Raw genomic sequence first — 22137 nt, 5'->3', positions numbered from 1 at the left:
GAGGAGGAAATTATGGCTCAGCGAGGCAGCAGGCATTACAGAGAAAACTCTTTCTTTTGCGTTTCATGTAGCTTGGCCTTCTCAAGCCCCTCTGCAGTATCCATTTAAAAGGGGGTACTAGAAGAGGTCAGTACGTCTTAGGAGATTTTAGGATTTAGGAGAGGGAAGAAACGTTCAGTTACGGTACTCAAATTTGGTGCAGATAAGTGAACGCACAAGACGGAATGTCTGACTAGGGTTAACTGATTATTGCTCAAAGTGTTTACCACCAAGAAGGCCTACTACAGCACACTGTGGCTCCTCTCACAGATGTCCTTGTTCTCCCGACTACAGCTCAGCAAAGGAACCTGAAGTCCAGGTGGAAAGAAGCTAGCTCTATCTGCCAGGACCCAAATCCCCTATGCCTCCAGCACTAGAGCAGAACATAAGAGAGTCGGATGATAGTATCCAGAGTCATTTGGCCATATCAAGTGAGTGAAATTGCATTTTAAAGCCGTTTATCCACAGTTTGCCATTCTAGAGGATCCAGTGCAACATTTGAGAGTCATGCCTCAAAAACAAAGCTCCCTGAGCCTACAAAACCAAGGATTGTCACCATTCTGCCAGAAAGATATCTTGAGCACTATGATTGGCAACCAGAGGTTCATGTGACATGCTGACTCCCTTGGTATTGAGTCACTGCTGGATATCCAGCCCGAGCATCTGCAGCCAAGAGCCACAACAGCAAAGGACGACCATCTGTTTGGGCCTGATATGGCTGAAAAGGGCCTAGGGCCAGAACCCTTATTCAGGCCCTTTTCACTGAGCTCGCCCTTTGCAAGACTCCTGCTTCCACATGTAGGGATCCTTGACCAAGCAGTTGAAAAACTGAGTAACTGACGTTGGGACATCTGTCTTCTGGTCGCATATAGCCCCATTATAGCCCAATTCAGAACATATCCCACTTCTTCCCAGGCAGCCTTTTCCCCATCCTTTCATTGATGCTCACTAAACTCCCTTTCCTTCAGAGGCTGCACCCTCCCTACATTTCCCAAGCTGTTTTCCATTGCCTCCTCCCTCTCTAATGACTTTGCTCACTACCATTCCTCTAAAATAATCCCACAGTCATGCTCTGCTGCCTTTTCCTTCCCTCCTTCTGTCCTCCATCTCTGCCCCTCCCCATTTTACTCTCAACTACTTCTCACTTACCCCTCTTCTCCTACCGAAATAGTAGCCATCCTTTGCAGGGCCAACCTATCTTGCGTTCCCTATCGACCAGTTTACTCACCAAACACTTAGTCTCAATCAGCACCCCTCATCTCTCCGAGATCTTTAACATCTGTCCCCCGTGTATTCCTCCCTCCCCCTTCAAGTCGCCAACTGTCATACCTCTTTTGAAGAAATCCATAGCTGACCCAACAATGGTGATTAACTATTGCCTGGTTTCACCACCTACCCTATTAATCAAAGTCCCTTGGGCAGGAGGTCTTGATCCGGATCACAAGTCACCATGAGGATAATGGCCTTAGAGATCCACTTCCATCAGTCTTCTGTATTAAGGACTCTACCACGATGGCACTCACACATGTCTCCAACTTTCTCTCTATCACCACTCCAAACTCTTGTCTATTCACATCCTTTTGGACCTTTCTGTTGTTTTTCACACTATGACCAGCCCATGGGTGCAGGGCCTGAAAAGTGTCCTTCCCTCCTTTTTCTCCTCTGTCATGGTCAGGGGCGTGAAGTAGACCCAAGACGGCCTTCCAGAAACGTCGACGAACAATCGCCTTTGAGGGGCACGCAACTTCACCGACAACGGATCCCCGTCGCCAGACGATGAAGATAGGAGCATGCGGGCTCAGTTGAAACAAAAATAGAACTTTTCCACAAAAAACGTGGACAAAAATTTCAAAATAGCTCAGAGCAACTCGAGACCTCCAAACACTGAAGCGTGCAGTAGAAATCTGAAGATAGCTGCTGGAGAACTTTCCTCATAGCGGTAGGGCTAGAAAGACTTTTTTATTTTTAATAAAACACGCTTAACATACAAATACATAGTCCGACTCCTCCTCGTGGTTCGCTACACACTGAAAAGTACAAAGCCCATTTCCCCCGACTCTAAACTTGGCATTAAACCACGTTACCAAAATGTGAACCAAGGTACTAATCAGGGCTATTGATTTCCCTTGTGATGATTCATGGTCCAATGAAGGATTAAAGGGGGTTTGCATGAACACCAGTGGTGTGGATCTCAGAGAGAAGAACTGTTAGTAGTGTGCAAGTATTTCCCTTAACGCTAATCAACACAGTCACAATTAAAGATGGCTCAGCAGTGATGGATCAATCTTAGGAGAGGGATGAAGACAAATGAGATCCCAGGTGGAGACACACCAACTAAAAGATTGAGCACACAGTATTTACTGAATATATATGCACTATTATAAAACAGTTTGTGAATTAAGTTACATTTAAAGTTGAAAACATAGATAAAGCAGTGAGTGTGCCCAGAGGGGATTCCCAGAACACTTTTAAAACACATGCAACACATTATCAGCAATAGTCCCAACACTACAGAACAGATACAGTTTTATAGTAGAAGAAAAAAGCTAAATTCAAAACAAAGCCTTAAAAATATAAGGTAAGCATTTAAAATTAAACCAACAATTATAAACATCTCAACCCAAACCCCTGAACAAATGTTCCATTAAATAAGTAGAAAGTATTTTAGGGACTTCAGTTATAGATCTCTTCCCACAGAGTTCTATTGGAACACACCTGTAGTTGAGCCATGGTTATGGTTACACTATAGGCAAGATCTCAATTATAGGTTTCTGCGCCGAGGAGAAGGTAGCAGCTGAGCCGGCTATAACAGCAGAGGCTACCGCAACCCCTGTGGAACGGGGAAGAGGGCCCTAAAAGAAACCATAGTAACAAGCTGTGTTCCCCAATTTTTCACTAAGGGCATTGTTCTGAGTGAAACAAAATGTTATCTGCTCAGCAAAAGACTTGCCTCACAACTAAAAGAAAGGCACGTCCAAAATGGTATATATGGCCCCTATTTTGAAGACATTTTACTGTTAAGATCAGTAATGTGGCAAATGAAAACCAAGTCCCTGTGCATTGTGTGCTCAAAGTAGTTGCATGGTTACATCATTATTACAGAAAAGTGTTAAATATAGAAATCTGTCTATTTATATGTACCCAAATTGCTCTTTGCTTTTATGCAATGCATCCAGAAACTATGCCATTTATTCTCATACCCCTTCCCATAGGATATTTCTGTGCAGAATGAGAGACATTTACTCACTAATTGAGTTTATATACTGAGTGAGAGAATATTTTATCTATAAACTGAAATGTATTTTACAGAGGCAGAGATTTGTATGTACATCATGCAGACTGGATGCTGAGACCAAGACCATGCTGGGTGACCCAAAATACAGGTTTGCTGTGGCTCATGAATTGTATTATTAATATTATTATTATTATTATTATTACAAGGGTTTTATTAAGTGAAGACCTAGCATCAATAGTCAAGTCACAAGAGGAAGCACAAAGTGAGGGAAGCAGACTGCAAGGGACCAATAGAAGGGAGCGCAGAGATAACAATGTGGGAGGTTGGGCAATTTGCAGCCAACGAACATAAAAGTAACCAGGAGAGGAAAACGGGCAGAGCAGATCGGCCAGTCTCAGGTTAAGTGGAGGGTGTGTGGACCGATGTGTTAGGGAGAAGTCATTCCTTGAGGAGGGAACGTAAAAGCGAGCAGGCGCATCTGGTGTTGATCAGGAAGGGGTTCCAGAGTATGGCGCACAGCCAGAGAAAGCCTGACTTCTGGACCGTTCCTTCCTGCACTATTAGTTGGATAGGGAATACCCCATAAAAATAGGGAGAGCTAGCCATTATTCTTTTCTTTAATGAATACACACTTAAAAATGTCCTCCTCCTGACCCACCACAGTAGTCTCTAATTACTTTCCTGCCATTTATGGAACTGAATTACTGCCAATCAAATTACTGATTTCTCCGTCTGTGTCCATAGTATTAGTTTACCTCCCTCCGGGCTCGATTCGTCTTTTCTGGAAGTTTTTATGAAGGCCGTCTTGGAGCTTCCCTTGACTTCTTATTGGTTAATTATATTGGGAGATATTAACATATGGACTGATTGCACGATACCCAAACTGAGCACCAAGATCACCAATATGGAAACTTTTAGCCTTGGAGCAAAAGATGGTGTGTCATACCCATTTGGCTGGACATACTTTAAATATCTCTAAAAGCGTTTGTTGTCCTCCCTACCACGGTTAGATCTGGGAGATAATAGAATATAATAATTGAAAGCTGTTCTTGCATCTTGTTGCTACCAAATTGGAAAGGACTGTGAGATTGGACTTTTAAAGCCGTTGATTCCGGGCTTACATCTGTCACTGAGACTCCTAAAAAAATCCCCCAATCGCCCTTTACGGACTTTGCAGCCTAAATGGTTCATTATTGAACTAGGAAGCTGAAAAAGACTACTAAAGTCGCTGAACATCTCTGTCTCTGTTCCTATTTAATACATTCTCTTTATATAGAAACCAATTTAAGTGTACAAAGCTGACATATTAGTGGCCAAACCCAGCTTTTACTTTACACGCATTGAATAAGAAGCCAAGCCGCAAAAGGAGCTATTCACAATTCTGACTGAGCTCTCCTGCCATAATTGACTTCTGTTATGTTTTCTATTTTAAAGTTTTGTGAGCAACTTTCATCTTTTTTGAGGACAGAGTCTATCTGTTCTACTATCCTACTGTCTCTTCCCCTCTGGATGTGAACCTTACCCAAAGCAGAAAACCAGACACCTCCTGCTCTCTTTCTAGATCCCCCCCCCCCTCTGGCAATTATGAGGTTTTCCTAGCATGCTTTCAGAGACTTATGTTGGCCTTCTCTCTTGATCCATGCACCGTGAAGATTCTTAAACTGTACTGTACCTAACTGTGAGACTTTATTTCCAATTATTAATGCCTCACTTTGATCAGGGTAGGAAAGGAGCTGGAACAAGGCAGAGCTCCGATCTGGCAAAGTTTGTCTTGTAGGAGCGCCGTTTCGTGCAGGCCAAAGACCCAAACTACTGGGGCAAACTAGTCCAGCAGTTTACAAGGTCTGCTGTGAGCCCAGTTCTCCCTCCCTTTATCAGCCACAAGCAGCACTTCAGGAAAGTTGCATAAGAGAGACTGAATGATTACCATTTGAGCTCTGTGAGGAAACAGCTAGTGACAAATATTACATACCTGTAAATGCGACCAGCTCTGATGGCAGAAAAAAACAATGTGCGGACCTCAGCACGTGAAGGACCATGGGTACAGTACAAGTCACACTATGGATAGTGTTACAAACATGCCTGGTCAGTGTCCCAAGTCATGCAACACGCACCAACAACTAGATGTCGGCCTATGCAAAGCATGTGATTCTAAGCATTCTAAGCAGATTCCCAAGTCTCTGAAATAAATATATACCTATATCTTGCGATGTACAGAAATATTTCTGTTCGGGTTAGTTGTGACAAATAAAAAGACCTGTCTGCTTCTATGATATCATCACTTTTTACTCATGCTCATGTTACCCAGATCCTCATTCGCATGGCAGGGAGAAGGGCCCACACCATTTTACTTTCATAACAGAAATTGGCAGGTGGTTGAGTAATAACTCTCCTCATTTTAACTGTGATAAAACAGATGGTGATTTTTGGAGGCAAAGGCTCTCACTAGAATTTTCATTGTTGCATCCTCTCTTCTTTCTTTGGCTTCGTACCACTCAGGTTTTTACTGATAAGAACCTGGTGTTTACATTTGATAATCTGTTATTGCTGAATGCTGCCATTGGATTTTCCTGTTTTTCAGTAAAGTGTTCTAAAACAGATAACTCAGTTTCTTACAGCCTCAATCAAGACTAAAATCAATACTTTCTCCAACTATTAACAGAGAAAAACAATGAGTGCAAATCAGTGATTAACAGGATTAATATTTGAGTCAGAAAGCATGTTTGACATTAGTAGCCTTCTTTACATATACAATGGTACAACAGTTTGGTTCAGAAGTGATTCCTTTGCAGTTCAACCATTTGGCACCTGGTTAGTTATAATCGTTGTTCTTACCCAAACTCGCATCTCTAGGAATCCCTTCCCCTCAGCCAACTAGGCGATCTCATGGTGGACTTTTTAAGCTTTTTTCCAGCTTCTATGTGAGATTTGTCCTATTCATAATCCTCTCCTGAGAAACGCCCTCATTTGTGCACCCCCGCAGTAACGGGAGTCAGGAGTTGTGGCGGTGTCCCCCGCTTACCATCGTGGTAAGCGGTGGACAAGAAGGGGAAATAAAAAAAAGAAAAGCACCCTACGGCATCAGCACTAATCCATGTTAGTGGGAGGAACTAACCCCACAAGGATAACAGGGTGTAGGCGGTACACACATAAGTGTGCCGCCGTAAAGGTAAGTATGGGGGGAGGGAGGGAGGCGGGGAAGGGAAATGCAGGCTGCAGGGTGCAGGCACAGTGATCCATCTGATCAATGTGCCGCGCCGTAATCGGCATCAACATTTTCGTCTGCGCAGTTATGGGCGGTGCAGGGATCACATAGATTCCTCTCCTGCACCTAATATGACAGTCTGTATTTGATTCTCAAATTACAGTGGAGGATGCATTGCCGGCCCAACCCACACCCAACCTCAACTGCTTTTTGGCGCTCCAACCCAGCTCAGTCTAATGCCAGTAGCAACACAACCTGGTCCCCTCATATGGCTCCTTCGGTCATGGATGGGGGATCCAACAGAGCTTGACACCAGCAGTAGGTTAACATCCTTATCTATTTACACAGAAACAGGGGATTAGGTATTATCTGCACCTACGAGGTGGGGTCTGTATAGTAAGCAATCTGACCTTTTACAGGAAAGGGGTCCTCAATCCTTACTGCTCTCCCTTGAAGTTGGCCTGACCTCCGGGAATCAAACCAGTTACTCGGAGTCTTTGGTATTTATAGGGTACCACACTTCTTTCTTGGATTTCTTTGGGTCTTTCTTGGCTCTCTCTGGTCTTATCCGCCAGTAGTCTTGTGTCCAGTCAGGATGGCTCGTGGGTCTTCCTGGACTTCAAATGAACCTGATACCAATTATGCCTTGACAAGGGTCATGCATCAGGCTTCAATGAAGTTTAGACCATAAGGTGTGTCTCCTTCTCTTCCCTTTTCTTCAGTGATATGTCAAATTAACGAGTGGGCTTTCCTGCCCATTGGGAGGCCTTTTCACCACTGGCTGATTCTGTCTAGGACTGATCCCTTTGTATTTCTTTTCTCTGCCTTTCAGCTCCTTGTGCCTTAACCAACCTCCCTTTCCCTTCACATCCTCAATTCCCTTTTTACTTTTCTCCCATCTTGTATAGTATACCTATTATTTCCTTGTTTTTTCTCCCACCCACGTGGAGTGTACCCCTTCCTTTTGCTCTCCATTGCTATATCATTCTCCACACTCTGCCTCCTTGACGCTGCACAATTCTCTCTTGATCCTCCTCCACTCCTCTCCCTCACTTTCCCTTTCCCCTCCCCAGTCTTCTTCTATTCCATTTCATATGATCATCTCTCACTGTTCTTTGCTTTGTCCCCTCCTCTGATCTCCTTTCTCCTCCCTTGATGTCCACTCCTCACTCTTTATTCCTTCCACCTCTCCTCTGCCACTGCCTCTCTGCACTTCCTTGACTCTCTTCCTCTCTGCTTTCCCTTTTCTCCTGCACATCTCCACCATAATCGTGATCCTATTGCCTGCGCCCAAATCAAACTGCCATCCTTTTTATAGTGCTGCATGACTGTGGGATCCACTTTATACCTCTTCTGCGGCCTGAAACGATGAGCAGGTGGCGGTCCCCGGCCCCCGTGTTCCCTCTAGTCCCATTCCTCAGTCTTAAGCATGTGACTTCATCACACTTTCTAAGAATTGCATGCTGCGGTACCTTGCGCACAGATCAGGAGTGAGACCATCCCCATAGCTAAAGACCATGCATTTTTCAGACACTACAACCCTCGAACTACAAATTAACTATGGTGGCATTTTTGCCTTGAACACAATGTATGCACAAAAAACCAATGTATTACTGCAAGGGCATTAAGTGTATTAAAAGGAGAGTTTTGTGATAAAAGAAAGAGCAGAATAAATACTTTACGATGTACATGCCAACCTGAGAAATGTGAATATATTAGTAAGGATATAAAACTATAAGGTTAGGGGTAGGCATATAGATGTGGCCTAGAATGGACTCACCTTTGAGTATGCCAGTTTAGTAAAGGCACGTTTGGCTTCTGTGGGTTCCAGAAACTCCACAATAGCTGTGATGCCTCCTTCTGGGAGCACCACCCGCCCAAGGTCCCCATGGCGGCCAAACACCTCCTGAATTTCCGATGCCTTGGTACCAGCAGGCAGGTTTTTTGCTAAAATAACAGACTTACTGCGTTCTCCAGCAGCCTGAGGAAAGGAAGAAACAAAAATAAGAGTTCAAATGAAAATGAAATTGGAGGCTTCAGCACAAACCAAACTGCTGCAGAGCTACAGTGCCAATGTCCTTGTTCTGCTATTCATGCGCTAGGTATCCACACATCTCAGCCAGCCACAACTCGATGCCACCCTGCAGCAACACTGCTATTTTAGCAATAAGATCCTCATAGATCTATCTTCCAATATACCACAAAATTGACCTAGAGACGCTTTCTCGCTGTCTTCAAACTGTATCTCTGGGAAGTTCCTAGAAGGCCAGATGTTGCCAATAAATAATCAAATTAAACTATTTAAAGCAGTGGTATTATATATTGCACTGATTTTCATCACACTGTGTTGTACATACATTTCTTACTGACAATTGTTACACTAGTACCCATGAGTCAACAGTCCTTTCTCATGTGTCTGCATATTACACATAGCATTTTTCCAAATGTGCGTAATTTTAATTCTGAGTTAAACAACTAAGTAAGCAGGCTGTTATGTACTCATATTTCATGATCTGTATAGAGCACGCAAAGTAAAAAGATGCTAAGACAAAATATCAAAACTACCAACATACACGCCTACCAAAGCTTTCTGGAAAGAGAAATGCAGGTTTGCTCCATTGCCGGCCTTTTGTGTGGTGCCAAGGTTTGTAGAATTGGCTAATTCAAGTTTAAGTTTCTTTAGCGCCTTTGGATGTGCTCAGCTCTTCTCTTTCTCTGCAAGATTGAATTCCTCTTCCAGAGCTTCAGCCTTTCTCTATCTAGCTCTCAGATTGTACCTGTTCAGCCATGGATGTTGAGCTTGAGTTATTTGTTGCAAAGGGCTTCTCTTTCTGCCGAGTTGGACATAGCAACGGTGTAGGTAAGAAGGTTGAATCTACAGTGATGCAAGTAGCATCCTATGTTCACTTCTTTCTATTCCGGCTCTTGCAAAATTCCATCTTGAAACGTCCAAGTTTCTGCCAGAAATTCTACCTTGATTAGGTCACTGGTTTTGAGCACCCATGCTTTGCAAAGCTCTTCCAGCTCTTCCGCTTTCCTGGCAATAAGCGCTCTCTCCATGACAGCCTGAAAAGGAACCATTCTCCGTAGTTTCTTGTCAGTCCTACAGTGATTAATGTGAAGCAGCTATCTGCAGATTTTGAGATTTTAGGACGGTTTCCCTCTCGTTGCTAATGTTCAGAGACAAAAGGTAGGAAACAGGTTTTCAGGATGGGTTTCCTCAGCCTAGTGTTCAGGGTGTTAGAAAGACTTATCCACAATAGGCAATAGAGTATACCTCAAGCCCAAGGCCAAATTCGCAGAAGGGGAGCATGCTGGTTAAAGGTACTGTATAACTCTGTATAACATTCAATGAGAGAAAGGCTACACAATAGATTAGTTAAAATAGTTAGTCTGTGCAGGTAAAAATAGGCAATTCAGGTTACACAGCCAATTAACTTTGCAAAACAGAGTTTCTGCACGGTCTTTCGTGTGGGAACCTAGCAGTTAGTGTCACTGGGAGAGCTGAAAATCAGTGGGACCCACAGGGGACCGAGGTTCAGGGTTCCAGATATGCAGCGCAACAGCCAGTTGTATGCTCTAAAATCTAGCCAAAAATCATAACAAACAAGAATTGCTAGTGACATCAGGTGAATGTGCCTGACTCTTAATACCAGCTGTACAGCTTCGGTGATGTGAGCTGAAACTATCACAAAGTAGACTTCTGCTATAGTAACGTCACAAGGCCTCAAGAACACACCTGCTCTCGAAGAAGGTTCAAGGGTTTTTATTAAAGCAATTGAAAGGGGCTCACTAAGGGCCTCCCCATTCTCTTTCTCACGTTTAGTGTGGTCAGTTCTCGCCATAGCCAAGCCGGTCCTCAATACCAAGTTGGTTTCTAGAGATTGGTAAACCCCTACTATCTAAACATTCACTGACTGACTGATCATGATGGCCTAATTCTCTGTCCCTCTCTGGGAACAATCTAGGTGAAAACCTAATTAAGGTCCCACAATACAATTAGTACAATAATAGGTGCCTTCCACACACTCGGGTCCCAATTGGTCCTTTCATTCAACACCCTTTTACTCCTCGCCCTGATGTTCTATACTTCCTCTCCCTTCCTTCTACTCTCCTCCTTTTATTCCTCCCACAGTCCATCTCTCCCTCTTCCCTTCTGTGCCTCTGATGTTCTCGCTCTACTCCCCTTTGCTCTCTACCACTAGTCTTCCCCCTTTGCACTACTCTTCTCTCCTCCACACTTATACAACTCTTCCCTCTTCACGCTACTACTCTTCCCTCCCCACAATACTATGCTCCGTCCTCCACACTATTACTTTCCTTTCTCACACTACTACTACTCTACACCACCCACACCTCCTACCGGTCATCCTTTCTTTACTCTGCCAGTTGCCTTCATTTACACTCATTCCCTTGTATGCTAGCCTCATTCTCACTCCTTGCACACACACTCACAACCAAGTGCCACTTTCTCCAACCAATACCTCACCTTGCACACTCCTTCAGCAATCCTCCTCCACGCTCCTCTGCACCATTCTTCCTCCTCCGTTTCTCTTGATCTCACGCTAAGACCCACACCTTCCTATTTCCTCTGTCCCTTTAATCCTTCTCCCCCTCCATTAGGTCAATCCCCCAGCTGGTTCCCTGAGCCAGCCGCTGCCTTTATTCTCTAAATTACTACATTTCTTCTATTACTAAAAAATACTGTTTTGAAATCATTTGAATCATTGAGTACTTCTCTGTGGATAAAGGAATTTGGATGATTATTTTAATGGTTATCCATGACCAGAATTGTGAGCACACAGTATGAAAGCGAATTTGCTCTGGTCTTTGCATGATGTTCGGTATAAACCCAATAGTGCCTGTTGGATTACTGTAGTGCCCCTTCTACTCATTGTAATATTATAGATCTTCACCTTATTCTACTATTATATAGGGTGATGCTCTCTTCCACATTCTCCTAAAACATAGGGCCTCATTACGAGTCCGGCGGTAGCCGTGCCGGAAAAACCGGCAGGCTGCTGCTGGACTCTTAATACCATTCCGCCTCTGTGATTGCCGGAATCACTGGGGCATTACAACCTTGGTGACCCGGTAATTCCGGAAGCAGAATTCTGTAAATCCCCATTCCCATGGAGTCCAATACGGCTCCATGGGGATAGGGACCATGGAAACACTGGTTCCGTCTAGGACAGAGCCGGTGCTTCCATGTTCCACCTGCAGGCGGGTGGTGTTAATCCCGCCAGGTCAGACCTAGAGAGAGTGACACCTCCTGCCTGCAGGACTCTGAATCAGCCGGTCCGGAAAGAACGGTGGCAGCGGTTTTACAAATGGATCTTTGGGATCCCTTTGCATCTCTTTTCATACCTTTATTCTTTGAGTCATGTTTTCCTCCAAGTTTTACGGCATTTGTCTTTGACTTCTGCAGCACACAACACTCTATATGCAGTGTTGTTGGGAGCCCTTTGGGCTTCCCTTTTTACTTTCTGTTAATGGGGGTTATTTGTATCCTTCCTATCTTTCTATTGTGAGAGCAGAACACCCCCCCCCCTTATGTGGTGTGCCGAGTGGCTGCACAGTAGCCCCTTTCTCACTACTCCTGTAACATTTTGGTTACACTGAGAAGCTAATCTGAATGGCTGGTGGCAGTGGTTTCATCCTACCTACTTTTCTGCCCAGTGTTTACTCCCAGGCTGTACTCACAGCTGCGGGTGTGCACAGACGGGTCACCATTGACCCAAAATGGTGACAGTGCCTCTGTCTCAAAGATGATATCATTGAAGGTATATAAAGCAAGCGCAGCGCCCGTTGGCTTCATTTTGTTTTTTCGTGTAATCCTTAAGTAGAACTACCCACATTCACGCGGATTAGACTATACTGGACTCTGAAGGAGTGTAAGCTACAAAAACATGAACATTCTACCTCGGGGTAGGCTGGGAGGGGCGATGAGGAATACATGGGAGGAACATCCAGTCTAAAAGAACGTTACCAGGGATAAGTAACTTTTTCTTCGAATGGACTGTGTCCTCCCATGCATTCCTCAACTTTTGATAGACTCCCAAAACAGTGTTTGTTTTGGAGGCGGGAGTACACATTTTTTAATCAAGCTTTGTCATGAATGGAATGAAGGCCTGCTTTCCCAAAGCTTCCATAATGACTTAAGGTGGAATCAAGGCAGTAATGCTTTGTAAAAATGTGAATTGTAGACCAAGAGGCTGCTTCACAAATGTTTTGTATAGGAACATGTCTTTGCAGAGTAGAAGAACCAGCCATGCCCCTAGTGGAATGGGCTCTCAAGACTTCTGAGGGATCTTTTCAGGCCAGCCTATAGCATTCGGTAATAGCTAAAATAATCCATCTGGACAAGGTCTGTTTGGTTACAGACTGTCCCAACCTATGTATCCTATAAACAGTTGGTCATCCAGATGAAACTTTGACATCCTTGAAATATAGAAACTCAGAGGCCTTCGTGGCTCAAGTCTGTGTAGTTTCTTCTCTTCCTTGCCAGGCTGAGGTGGATGGTAGAAGGTAGATAATACTATATTTTGTCCCAAATGAAAATCTGATATGACCTTAGGTAGGAATGAAGGTTTGACCCCAAGGACGACCTTGTCCTTATGAAAAGACTGTAAAAGGTGGTCTTGAAGATAGTGCCTGCAACTCATTCACCCTACGGGCTGACGTTAGCACTACCAACAAGATGGTTTTAAATGTTAGTAGCCTTAAGGGACATGAATGGAATGGTTCAAATGGTGCACACATAAGAAACTTTAAAACCAGATTAAGGTCCCAAACCGGAACATGGAAAGGAGATGGAGGGAACACATTAGTAAGTCCCTTTAAAAATTGTATCACCAAATGTACTTTAAAATATGACGTTTCCTCAGACTAGCGCTTGAAGATGGAAAACGCCACCAAATAACCTTTAATCGTCTCAACCTGGAGCCCCAGATTGGCTAAGTACAGCAGAAAAGAGAACACCTCTGGTGTTTTGCATAGCAAAGAGTCCACATTCTTATACCTACACCAGCTGCAGAATGTGTTGCAATGGCAGCAGTACAAAGACTTTATTGCTCGCCTTCTGGCCGAAAGCAAAATCTCCATTACGTCATCCGGAAGGTCCCAATACTTCTACCCCAGCCTCTCAGAAACCATGCGTGAAGGCTGAGTGCCTTCAACTCTGGGTGGAAAACCCCGCCCTCCTCTCGCGAGAGAAGGTCCTCTCTTTGTGGAAGACGTATCGAAAGGCAGATTGACATGTCCAGAAGGTCCGTGTACCACTGCCTCCTGCACCAATCCGGGGTTATTAGGATCATGGATTTCCTGAACTTTCTCAACCTCTTGATGATGCGAGGAATGACGTGGACTGGAGTGGAAATTCCCAGTAAACTACAAACGCGTCTCCTGGAGCTCCTCTTGGGGGAAATTCCCTGGAGCAGTACAGTTTGCACTTCCGGTTGACACTGGTCGCGTGTAGATCTACTTGAGAGGTTCCCCAAAGGTTGAAGATCTCTTGAAGGACTTCCTGAGCTAGTTCCCATTCGTGGGAGTCTGTGCTCTGCCTGCTCAGAGCGTCCGCCACTGTGTTCTCCTCTCCGGCTAGGTGAACTGCCGATGGGGAGATCGAGAGCTGCATTGCCTTTCTGCACAGTGGTAGTGACCCTATACCTCCTCTCTTGTTGAGGTAGTACATAGCCACTGTGTTGTCCGTCATAATCAGGACATGTACATGTGCAGTTTGGACCCCGATGGAGACCAACGACCGTTGATTGCCAGATCGTTGGCGTGGGCTCCCCATCCCGTGAGTGAGGCGTCTGTAACTACTGTTATCTCCGGTCATGGTTGACAAAATGTTTCTCCCTTCAGAATATTTTCTTCGTAGACCCACCACAGGAGATCCTGTGCGACCCTGTTTGGAACCTGTAGTAGGTCCTACATATTGCACGAGAATTGAAACCAAGGTGTCCTGGGAGCCCATTGAAGGGATCTCATTCTCAGACGAGCCTCTGGCACCAGGAAAATGCAGGATAGCATGAGGCCGAGTCACCACAATAAGTCGAAGGCCCGGGAGACGCTGGGCACTCTGAAATTTGGTGACTATCTACAGAATGTCTTGAGCCCTCAACTCGGGTGGCGAGGTCTTTCCCTAGGATGTATGCAGTACAGTCCTGATGAACTGGAGTTTTTGAGATGGTATCATGCGGGACTTCTTGTAATTGAGGGAGAAGCCCAGTCTGTGGAGAGAGTGGCAGGTCAAGCTGAGATAATCCAGGGCTTGTTCGGGAGAACGCGCCCTGATCAGCCAATCGTCCAGGCAGGGGTAGACGTGAATCTCCCCTCTCCTCAGACTTGCTGCCACCACCGCCTTTAGTTTGGTGAAAATCCTCTGGGCGAAGGTCAGCCCAAACGGCAGAACTCGAAACAAACTAATAATGAGAACTGCCAATGGCGAATCCCAGGTATTTTCTGTGCTCGAGATGGATTGGCAGATGAAAATAAGCATCCTGAAGGTCCAATGACACCATCCACTCCTGCATCTGAGAAAGTGTGGCCATCTGTAACTTGCCTTTCCTGACTAACTTGTTCAAGTAGCTAAAGTCCAAGATGGGTCTCAGTCCACCGTCATTCTTGGGGATCAGGAAATATGGAGAATACCATCCTTTGTTCCTCTCAGTTACAGGTAATGGCTCTATAGGTTGATGATTCTGAAGTCTCTGAATGAAGGGGAGGCAGTAACCTTGGGCTATGGTTTGTAATGCCCAAGCATCTGAAGTAAGACCCCACCATTCGTTTAGATGCTGAGACAGTCTGCCTCCCACTGAGGTGTCGTAATTCAAGTCCTCTGAGAGGTTTGGAGGCGACTGAAGCAGTGGCTGATGGTAAAGATGCTGCTGCTTGGGCAGGCTTTGCACCTCTCCCTCATCCACCACGAGGGAATCTTCTTTGGCCTCTTTGACCAGCCATTCCTCTCACTCTTCCAACTGAGGAGTACTAGTGAAAGTATCTACCCCACCAAGATGTTCCACTGGAGGCGTAAGAGTGACACCTAGAGACCTGGATGCCGCCTTTGAGGTCTGCAGCTTCTCAAGGCTTTCGTCAGCCTTGCTGCCAAAAAGATGAGGCCCGTCAAAAGGCATATTAAGGAGTCTAGTCTGCACGTCCGGTGCAAATGCAGACTTCCTTAACCACACAAACCTGCGTATCATGGTGTTTGCCGCCATGGCTCTGCTGATGCCATCAGCAGAATCCAAACCCGACTGAAGAGACTCTCACATGGCCTCTTTGCCATCCTTTACCATGGCCAAGAAGCCATCTCTTTCCTCCCCTTTGAGAATATGTTCAGCCGCCATGGATACACAGTCCCATAGAGTCTAAGTGAATTTTGCAAGGGCACATGTAGATTTGGCTGATTTGAGCAGAAAAGACTTTCCTTGAACAGGCGTCAATACATTTATCATCCCGATCTGGTGGAATGGTCGGATAGGAAGCCTGCTTGGAGGTAGCAGTTGCTGCTTGCGCCACCAGACTTTGAGGTTTTGACAAGTAGCTAGGGTCACTACTTGACGGCCGATATTTCTTTTTCAAATTTGTATTGACTGTCGGACTTGATTCTGATGCTTCCCAATTAGCATTTACTCTCTTTTGTAGAGCGACATGAAAGGGTAGGATAGGATCCTTTTGAGGACATTTGGCCAGGATATCCATGAGGTCATCCTGTTCAAATGGGAGGGCAAGTCTGCTCCATCCAAGATAATCAACTACCTTGGTCGTTAATTGCCTGTAAGAGGCGAGCTCATCTGATTCTGGCTTACCAAAATCCATCTCTGGTCAAGTGTGCACTCCACTGGCTGTCTGAAAATGTTTATGCAGCTCCCGTAACCTAGATTCTTCTGATATGAAGCTATCAGAGGCATTTGATGTGCCATAGCGCAATCCAAAGGGTGCATCATTATCATCAGATGGTTCATTGTCCTCATAAATGGAAGTGAGTGACTTAAAGAAATCCTTCCTAGGCAAAGGAGTGCAGTTTTTCTCAATTACTGCAAAGGCGTTGATGACTTTGAAGGTTTCGAGCCAGATGCCGATGGAGTCGTCAATGTCTTCAATGAAGACGTCTTAGACGTTGATGGCACTGGTGGTGTCGATGACTTCGACGTCGACTTGTCCTTGGAATTTCTTCGATGGCTCAAAGGATTCCTCAATTACTTTTCATTGTGTTGAGGTTTCGACAGCTCGCAATGGGAATCTGGCCTTTGCCCCAGGCTCGAGGGCACGCAGGATTTGGCTCAAGCCTTTTCCTTACTGGTTCAGAAGGCACAGTAGGAGCATGGCCTACTTTTTACAAGGGTTTCTGGCTCTTGAAAAATGTGAGCATTTCCTGCCTAAATGATTACCATTCAGCCGGAGTAGAGGCCTTAGCGGGGCATTATCTAGTCCTCTCTAGGAAGGAGTCAGACGAGGATGACGAGGTAGGTGATTTGTGATGCCTTTTCTTCGATTTCCGCTGTTAGGGAGAATTCTCTGTTTAGGCTGAATTTCCTAACCTAGTGAGTCCCCCAGCAGCTTTGCTGGATTTTTGGGGTTTATTTTTTCTCCTGCCAAGAGTGAGACTCTTTTACCCTCACTCTTGGACATGATTTGAGTGTGTTCCTTTGACTCTAGATGTGTATAATGGGCTATGGGGTCTTTTACTCCATAGGGCTTCATGTGTTTTTGTGATGTGTGTTACACAGCACCCTCAGTGCAGTAACACATGGGTCTCATAGTGACCACCCGGTATAGACTCCATACCTTGGGACTGACTACTGTCTCCCAGGGCATGTAAAGTCACCATTGACTTTACTAGTCTTGAATTCTGAACAGAACCAGTACAAACCATCATATTGTGGACGTACTGGCTGGGGCAATTCGATTGCCCCGGGGTCTGTTAGTCGAGGGGGCACGTCTCCGTCCCCCCTGATCGAGTTTTGGCTGGTGGCAGTGGATACTACTTTTTATATTCAACCGCGAATATTTCTCTATGGGATTTCCCATTGTTCGAGGCTACTACCTTTATTTATTTAATTACGATAGCCTCGAACATACCGCCGGTTTATTTAATTATTATTAATTCTCCGGTTGGTATTTTTTGCCAAAACTCGGTTCTAAAATGGCGTTTGTGTTCTCTTGTGTGACTCCAACCCAAGTCTAGCCCTTTGTTCCACTTTTTGGCGGGCTTCTCCACAGAAGCCTTCCAAAGTGGTGCCACTCTGTCTGGGGTACTTAGGAGGGGTGGAGGGGGATTAAGGCACCCTGGACTGAGTTGCCTAGGCAACTCAAGTCGCACTCCGTCCTGAATGGCCCAAGTGGTGAGCCGGCCGGCTCACCACTTAGCATGTTTGAGTGACAGCTAGGCTGCGTGAATGGGGGTTTTCTGCATAAAAGCAGGGCTTTGGGGACTGGAACTTCAGAAGTCGCCACAGGACCTATGAATCCGACGAGGGAGAAGCTGAGCCGACCTGCCACGACGACACCACCGGTGGAGCCCTGCTGGACCGTCTCACCACTTTTCCCAACGACAGAGGAGATCTGCCGCCGGAGAGTCTTCTTCCTTTGACTGGTGGTGATAACCAGTTTCACCGTCTTTTCGCCTTCTCGACGCATCTCGTGGCCGCCTTGCCTGTGCCAAGCACCCCGGCAACCGGAATACCATGTTTTACCACGACCGCGAAATAAAGGGTAATACCTTTAACCGGAAAACTCTGCGGCTGGTTTCTTCCCTGGCAGTGCAACGACCTTCATCTTTCCTCCAAGTCGAGATCTTCTCTTCCCCTGGACGACGCCGAGACTTGCACCCACTGCCAGGAACAACTGCCACCGCTGGAGGATCCTTCCCACTTAAGGTACCGTGTTCCGCCTGGCTTCCCTTGCCACCGACTGTACGGGGTAGATTTAACCCCCGGCTTTCGAACCTGGGTTAGCCTGGGAGACCCTGGCTAAACTTTTCTGAGCCTCTCTAAACTCTTTTCGAACTCTCTGCAAGACTCTAAGCCTAGTGTAACTGTGTGATCTTGGGCGCATTTGTGCTCTGCTCTCTCTAAGAGTGGGCCCAGCCTATGGACTTTGGCTCACAAGTGACTTTTGCTCTTCTGCCTTGCTAATAGTGTTCCTAAATCTTAGAGTGGTGTATCTGTCCATATTCTGTCTTTTTACCTCCCTTCTTCATGAACTTATTGGAGTGCCATCTATAGTTAAGCGCTCACCTCTGTCTGAAAATAAGTGGTGTTAATTAAGACTTATCTGATAAGGAATAAGGGTTGTATATATTATAATAGTAACTATGTTTAGAGTGTTTTACAATAAGAGTGCTGGAGTGTTTCAAACAGTGTGTTTTTAAATAAATAATTCTATACTTTGATACCAAAACTCTGGTCAGTGTTGGCTTGTATTATTGTATCTGAGTGCCTATTGTGTATGCTTTGCATACTGCCTAACTCTTCTTGAGGGAAGTCTGACTGCTCAAGCACAGCTACCAGGTAAATCTGGGTGGTACAGACTGCTACCAAGTGGGTTTACTGCTAACACCTGTAGTCCTAAATCTTTTGCAGTGTTCCCAAAGGGAACTGCACAGGTTTCTGCCTAACATCTGCGACGAGTGGTGGAAGCCACTCCGTGACCTGGACCTTTAAGTCTTCTTCCCTAGAAGAGAGGCGTCTCTCGCTTCGTCGGAAGAAAGTTTTTCCGACGGGGTAGTTGAAGGGGATTTTTTGGGTACTCTACCTACCGCCAATTTCCCTTTACGCTCCTTCAGAGCTTTTCCGGTCAGTGATTGACACTTCTGACAGGCCAAGGTCTTGTACTCCACACCAAGACACCACAAGCATACTCGATGTGGGTCCGTCAGCGACATATTGGCGTCGCAGTCTTGGAATTTTTTAAACCCGGTCTTTGGGGCTGCTGGAACCAAAGCCGAAGACATTTGTTGATAATTCTCGAAGAAATATCTGAAGCGTGCCATAGTTGATGAAGTGAAAGCTTACTCGAAAAACAAAACTGAGGCCAACGGGTGCTGTGCGTGCTATATATATACATTCGATGACCTCATCCTCGAGATGGAGGGTCTCGAGGGACATCGAGTCAACTGCATCGACACACGACGCCCTTAGCCAAAACATTTTTCCGAAGCAGCTGAAGCTGGATATTGGAGATATCAAAAGCTGAGGAATACGTGGGAGGACACAAACCATTCAAAGGCTATATATGAAGTTCAGATTGAACTTATTGGAAACAATGGAGATAACGGGCCATCTGAAAAGAAATCCCAAATGTTTAAACTTTTTGTCGCCTATGTCATAATAGATGAGAACCGGAAACTTTAAAGCATCTTGTCCTTAATTGTCCCTCTACTGCACAGGTTTGCATAGGTTTGCTGTTACTTCTTCTGGAGACATGATAACCCTTTTGGGACAAATGTATGTATGGTAGAAAGATTTGTTTAATTATAGCCATAGTTAATTTTTGGAAATACCTAGAGATCTCTTCCGGGAAAAACGAAACCTCATCATATGTAATAATTATGTGGCTTCAATGTTAGACTAATTGCAGCCTCAATTAATCATTGGTAATATGTAAAGATAGTATTTGGGGGACACTAAACCTTATGTGATATGTATACAAAGTACATATCATGAGAAAGCACTGGAATGTTCTTTTAACAGATCCAGATCTAAAGCAAGTGTTGGAAGAAGCCCCTAATGTCACATATCGTACGGACCTCACCTTAAAAATCATACTTTCTCCGAGTATGGTGGTTACTGAAACCAAGTCTTCTAGCCAATTCATGAAACAAGGTCTTGCAGGTTTCTGCAAATGTGCAAACTGTAAAATGTGTGACTTTGTATCCAAAAAGTCTTTTGTTGGCTCTAATTGTATGAGATGGAGATACAAACACAAAATGACATGCATCACAAAACGTGTGGTGTATGCCATTACATGTACGTGTGATCTTCATTATATTCGATCAACCATAGGAGCATTGAAGTTACGTATCCTGCAGCACTATAGAACAATAAAAAATGGTGCTGTTACTAACCCACTGACAGGACATTTGCTGGAGAAACATGCAGGAAATGTAAAGGAAATGTCATTTGTGGGTCTTGCACATGTCCTATTACATAAGAGACTGGGAATCGAGAACTGAAGCTAAGACAACTTGAGGCATCTTTAATCTGCAAATTCGATACACTGAGCCCCCATGGGCTCAATATTGATCCTGAACTATTTGTATTTTTACAGTGAACTCTGTGACAGATATGTTAGGGGTGACTCTATGGGCCATCCAACTAACAACTATTTACCTGCCTGCCCAGTCAGTAGGGCAGTTTTTGATGCACTGGCACTTGTATGGTGTTATAGATGATTATGGTGTTGTGAATTAGATTAACAGCTTTTTATAGTTGTCTTTCAGCATAACGAGTAATGATGCACTAGCACTTTATCATTAGTTCATGTATACAGAATGCCTGCTGTTGCTTGTATGCCTTTTTGCACATTATCATGGCATTGACCATAGAGGTGTTGTAGCAACAGATTTGACCATTAAGGTATGAGTTTCTTCCCTCTGGTACACAACTGGGCTATGATGCACTTTTTGCAATTTTGGCAAGCTAGAAGGGAGGCTATGATTGCACTAGCACTTTTGATATTGATGATGTTGTTTTAATGAATATGCTGATGTTAGTTGTTATATGAGTCATACTGCACTTGCACTTTAGAAGGTTATGATACCTTCAGGAAAATAACATAGAAGGCTTTTCTAATTATACTTTGGCTTTTTGCTATTGTCTAAACTGGGTTAAATTTTGGAAAAGCGCAGAACTCTGCATTTATGCCCAGTGGTATAGCCAATATTCATGGCACTCGGCCATTTAGTGCAACATTAGGTTGCACAGAAATATTTGTAATGTAGAGACTGTGAGAGTTGTTTGCACCACGTTACGTCTCACGGCTTCACAAACACCCCATGCCTTGGGGCGTAATGGTTAGATGTTCATCATGTATGATAAATTTTAACCATGTTACAACATAGCGCATTAGCGCTGATAAACACTTGAATACATTTTTTTTACAAAAGTCCTCATCCCCAAACCTTGCAATCATCCCATTTATGGGTATTTGATTACACAATAGGATGCATGAACATACTAATGAATGATCATTTGGACATCTAAACATGGCGGTCTAATTCACATTACTGTGAATATGACCTTATGCGGTCACATGACCGGTAAAAGAGAGAGGAGGGGGAGGAGCCTAATGCTCGAGTGTTTCTCTTCTGGTTTTATTTAACATGGTGTTTTGCGAACGTGGATTCAAATCAGCCTGAGGAAGCTTGGTGTTACAAGCTGAACGCGTGGCGAACTTCCACCCTAACGGGGTGAGTGTTTTTTTAGACCTGTTTGCCATAAGGGGAGGCCTATTATTTAGTGTCTACCCTCATTATGCTATAAATGCATGTTCTTTCGTTACATGTCTTTTGATGACTAAATAAAGACTATTTTTTCTAGAAGCTGGTATGGTTGTGTGTGCAAGGGATACTCTGCGACATGTTGAAAGTTGTTTTTTTTGTAGTGCTACAACCCTCTACCTTCATGTGTGTTTATACATATTCAGGAATCTA

At 44.6% G+C, this 22137-nt stretch overlaps 1 protein-coding gene across 2 annotated transcripts in view; it reads right to left on the bottom strand.

The window, feature by feature from the left end:
* RBM19 (RNA binding motif protein 19) overlaps positions 1-22137 on the bottom strand; it is a 1396549-nt gene that overhangs the window by 919392 nt on the left and 455020 nt on the right. For both annotated transcript variants that reach the window (XM_069619226.1, XM_069619227.1), the window contains exon 15: positions 8260-8460. In XM_069619226.1, the coding sequence (XP_069475327.1) occupies positions 8260-8460 (201 nt within the window). The remainder of the gene's footprint in view (positions 1-8259; positions 8461-22137) is intronic.

Source organism: Ambystoma mexicanum, chromosome 10 (genome assembly GCF_040938575.1).
Source record: "Ambystoma mexicanum isolate Mex_15411 chromosome 10, UKY_AmexF1_1, whole genome shotgun sequence".
In the NCBI taxonomy this organism is placed as follows: Eukaryota; Metazoa; Chordata; class Amphibia; order Caudata; family Ambystomatidae; genus Ambystoma; species Ambystoma mexicanum.
This window is presented reverse-complemented; position numbering and strand designations above follow the sequence as displayed.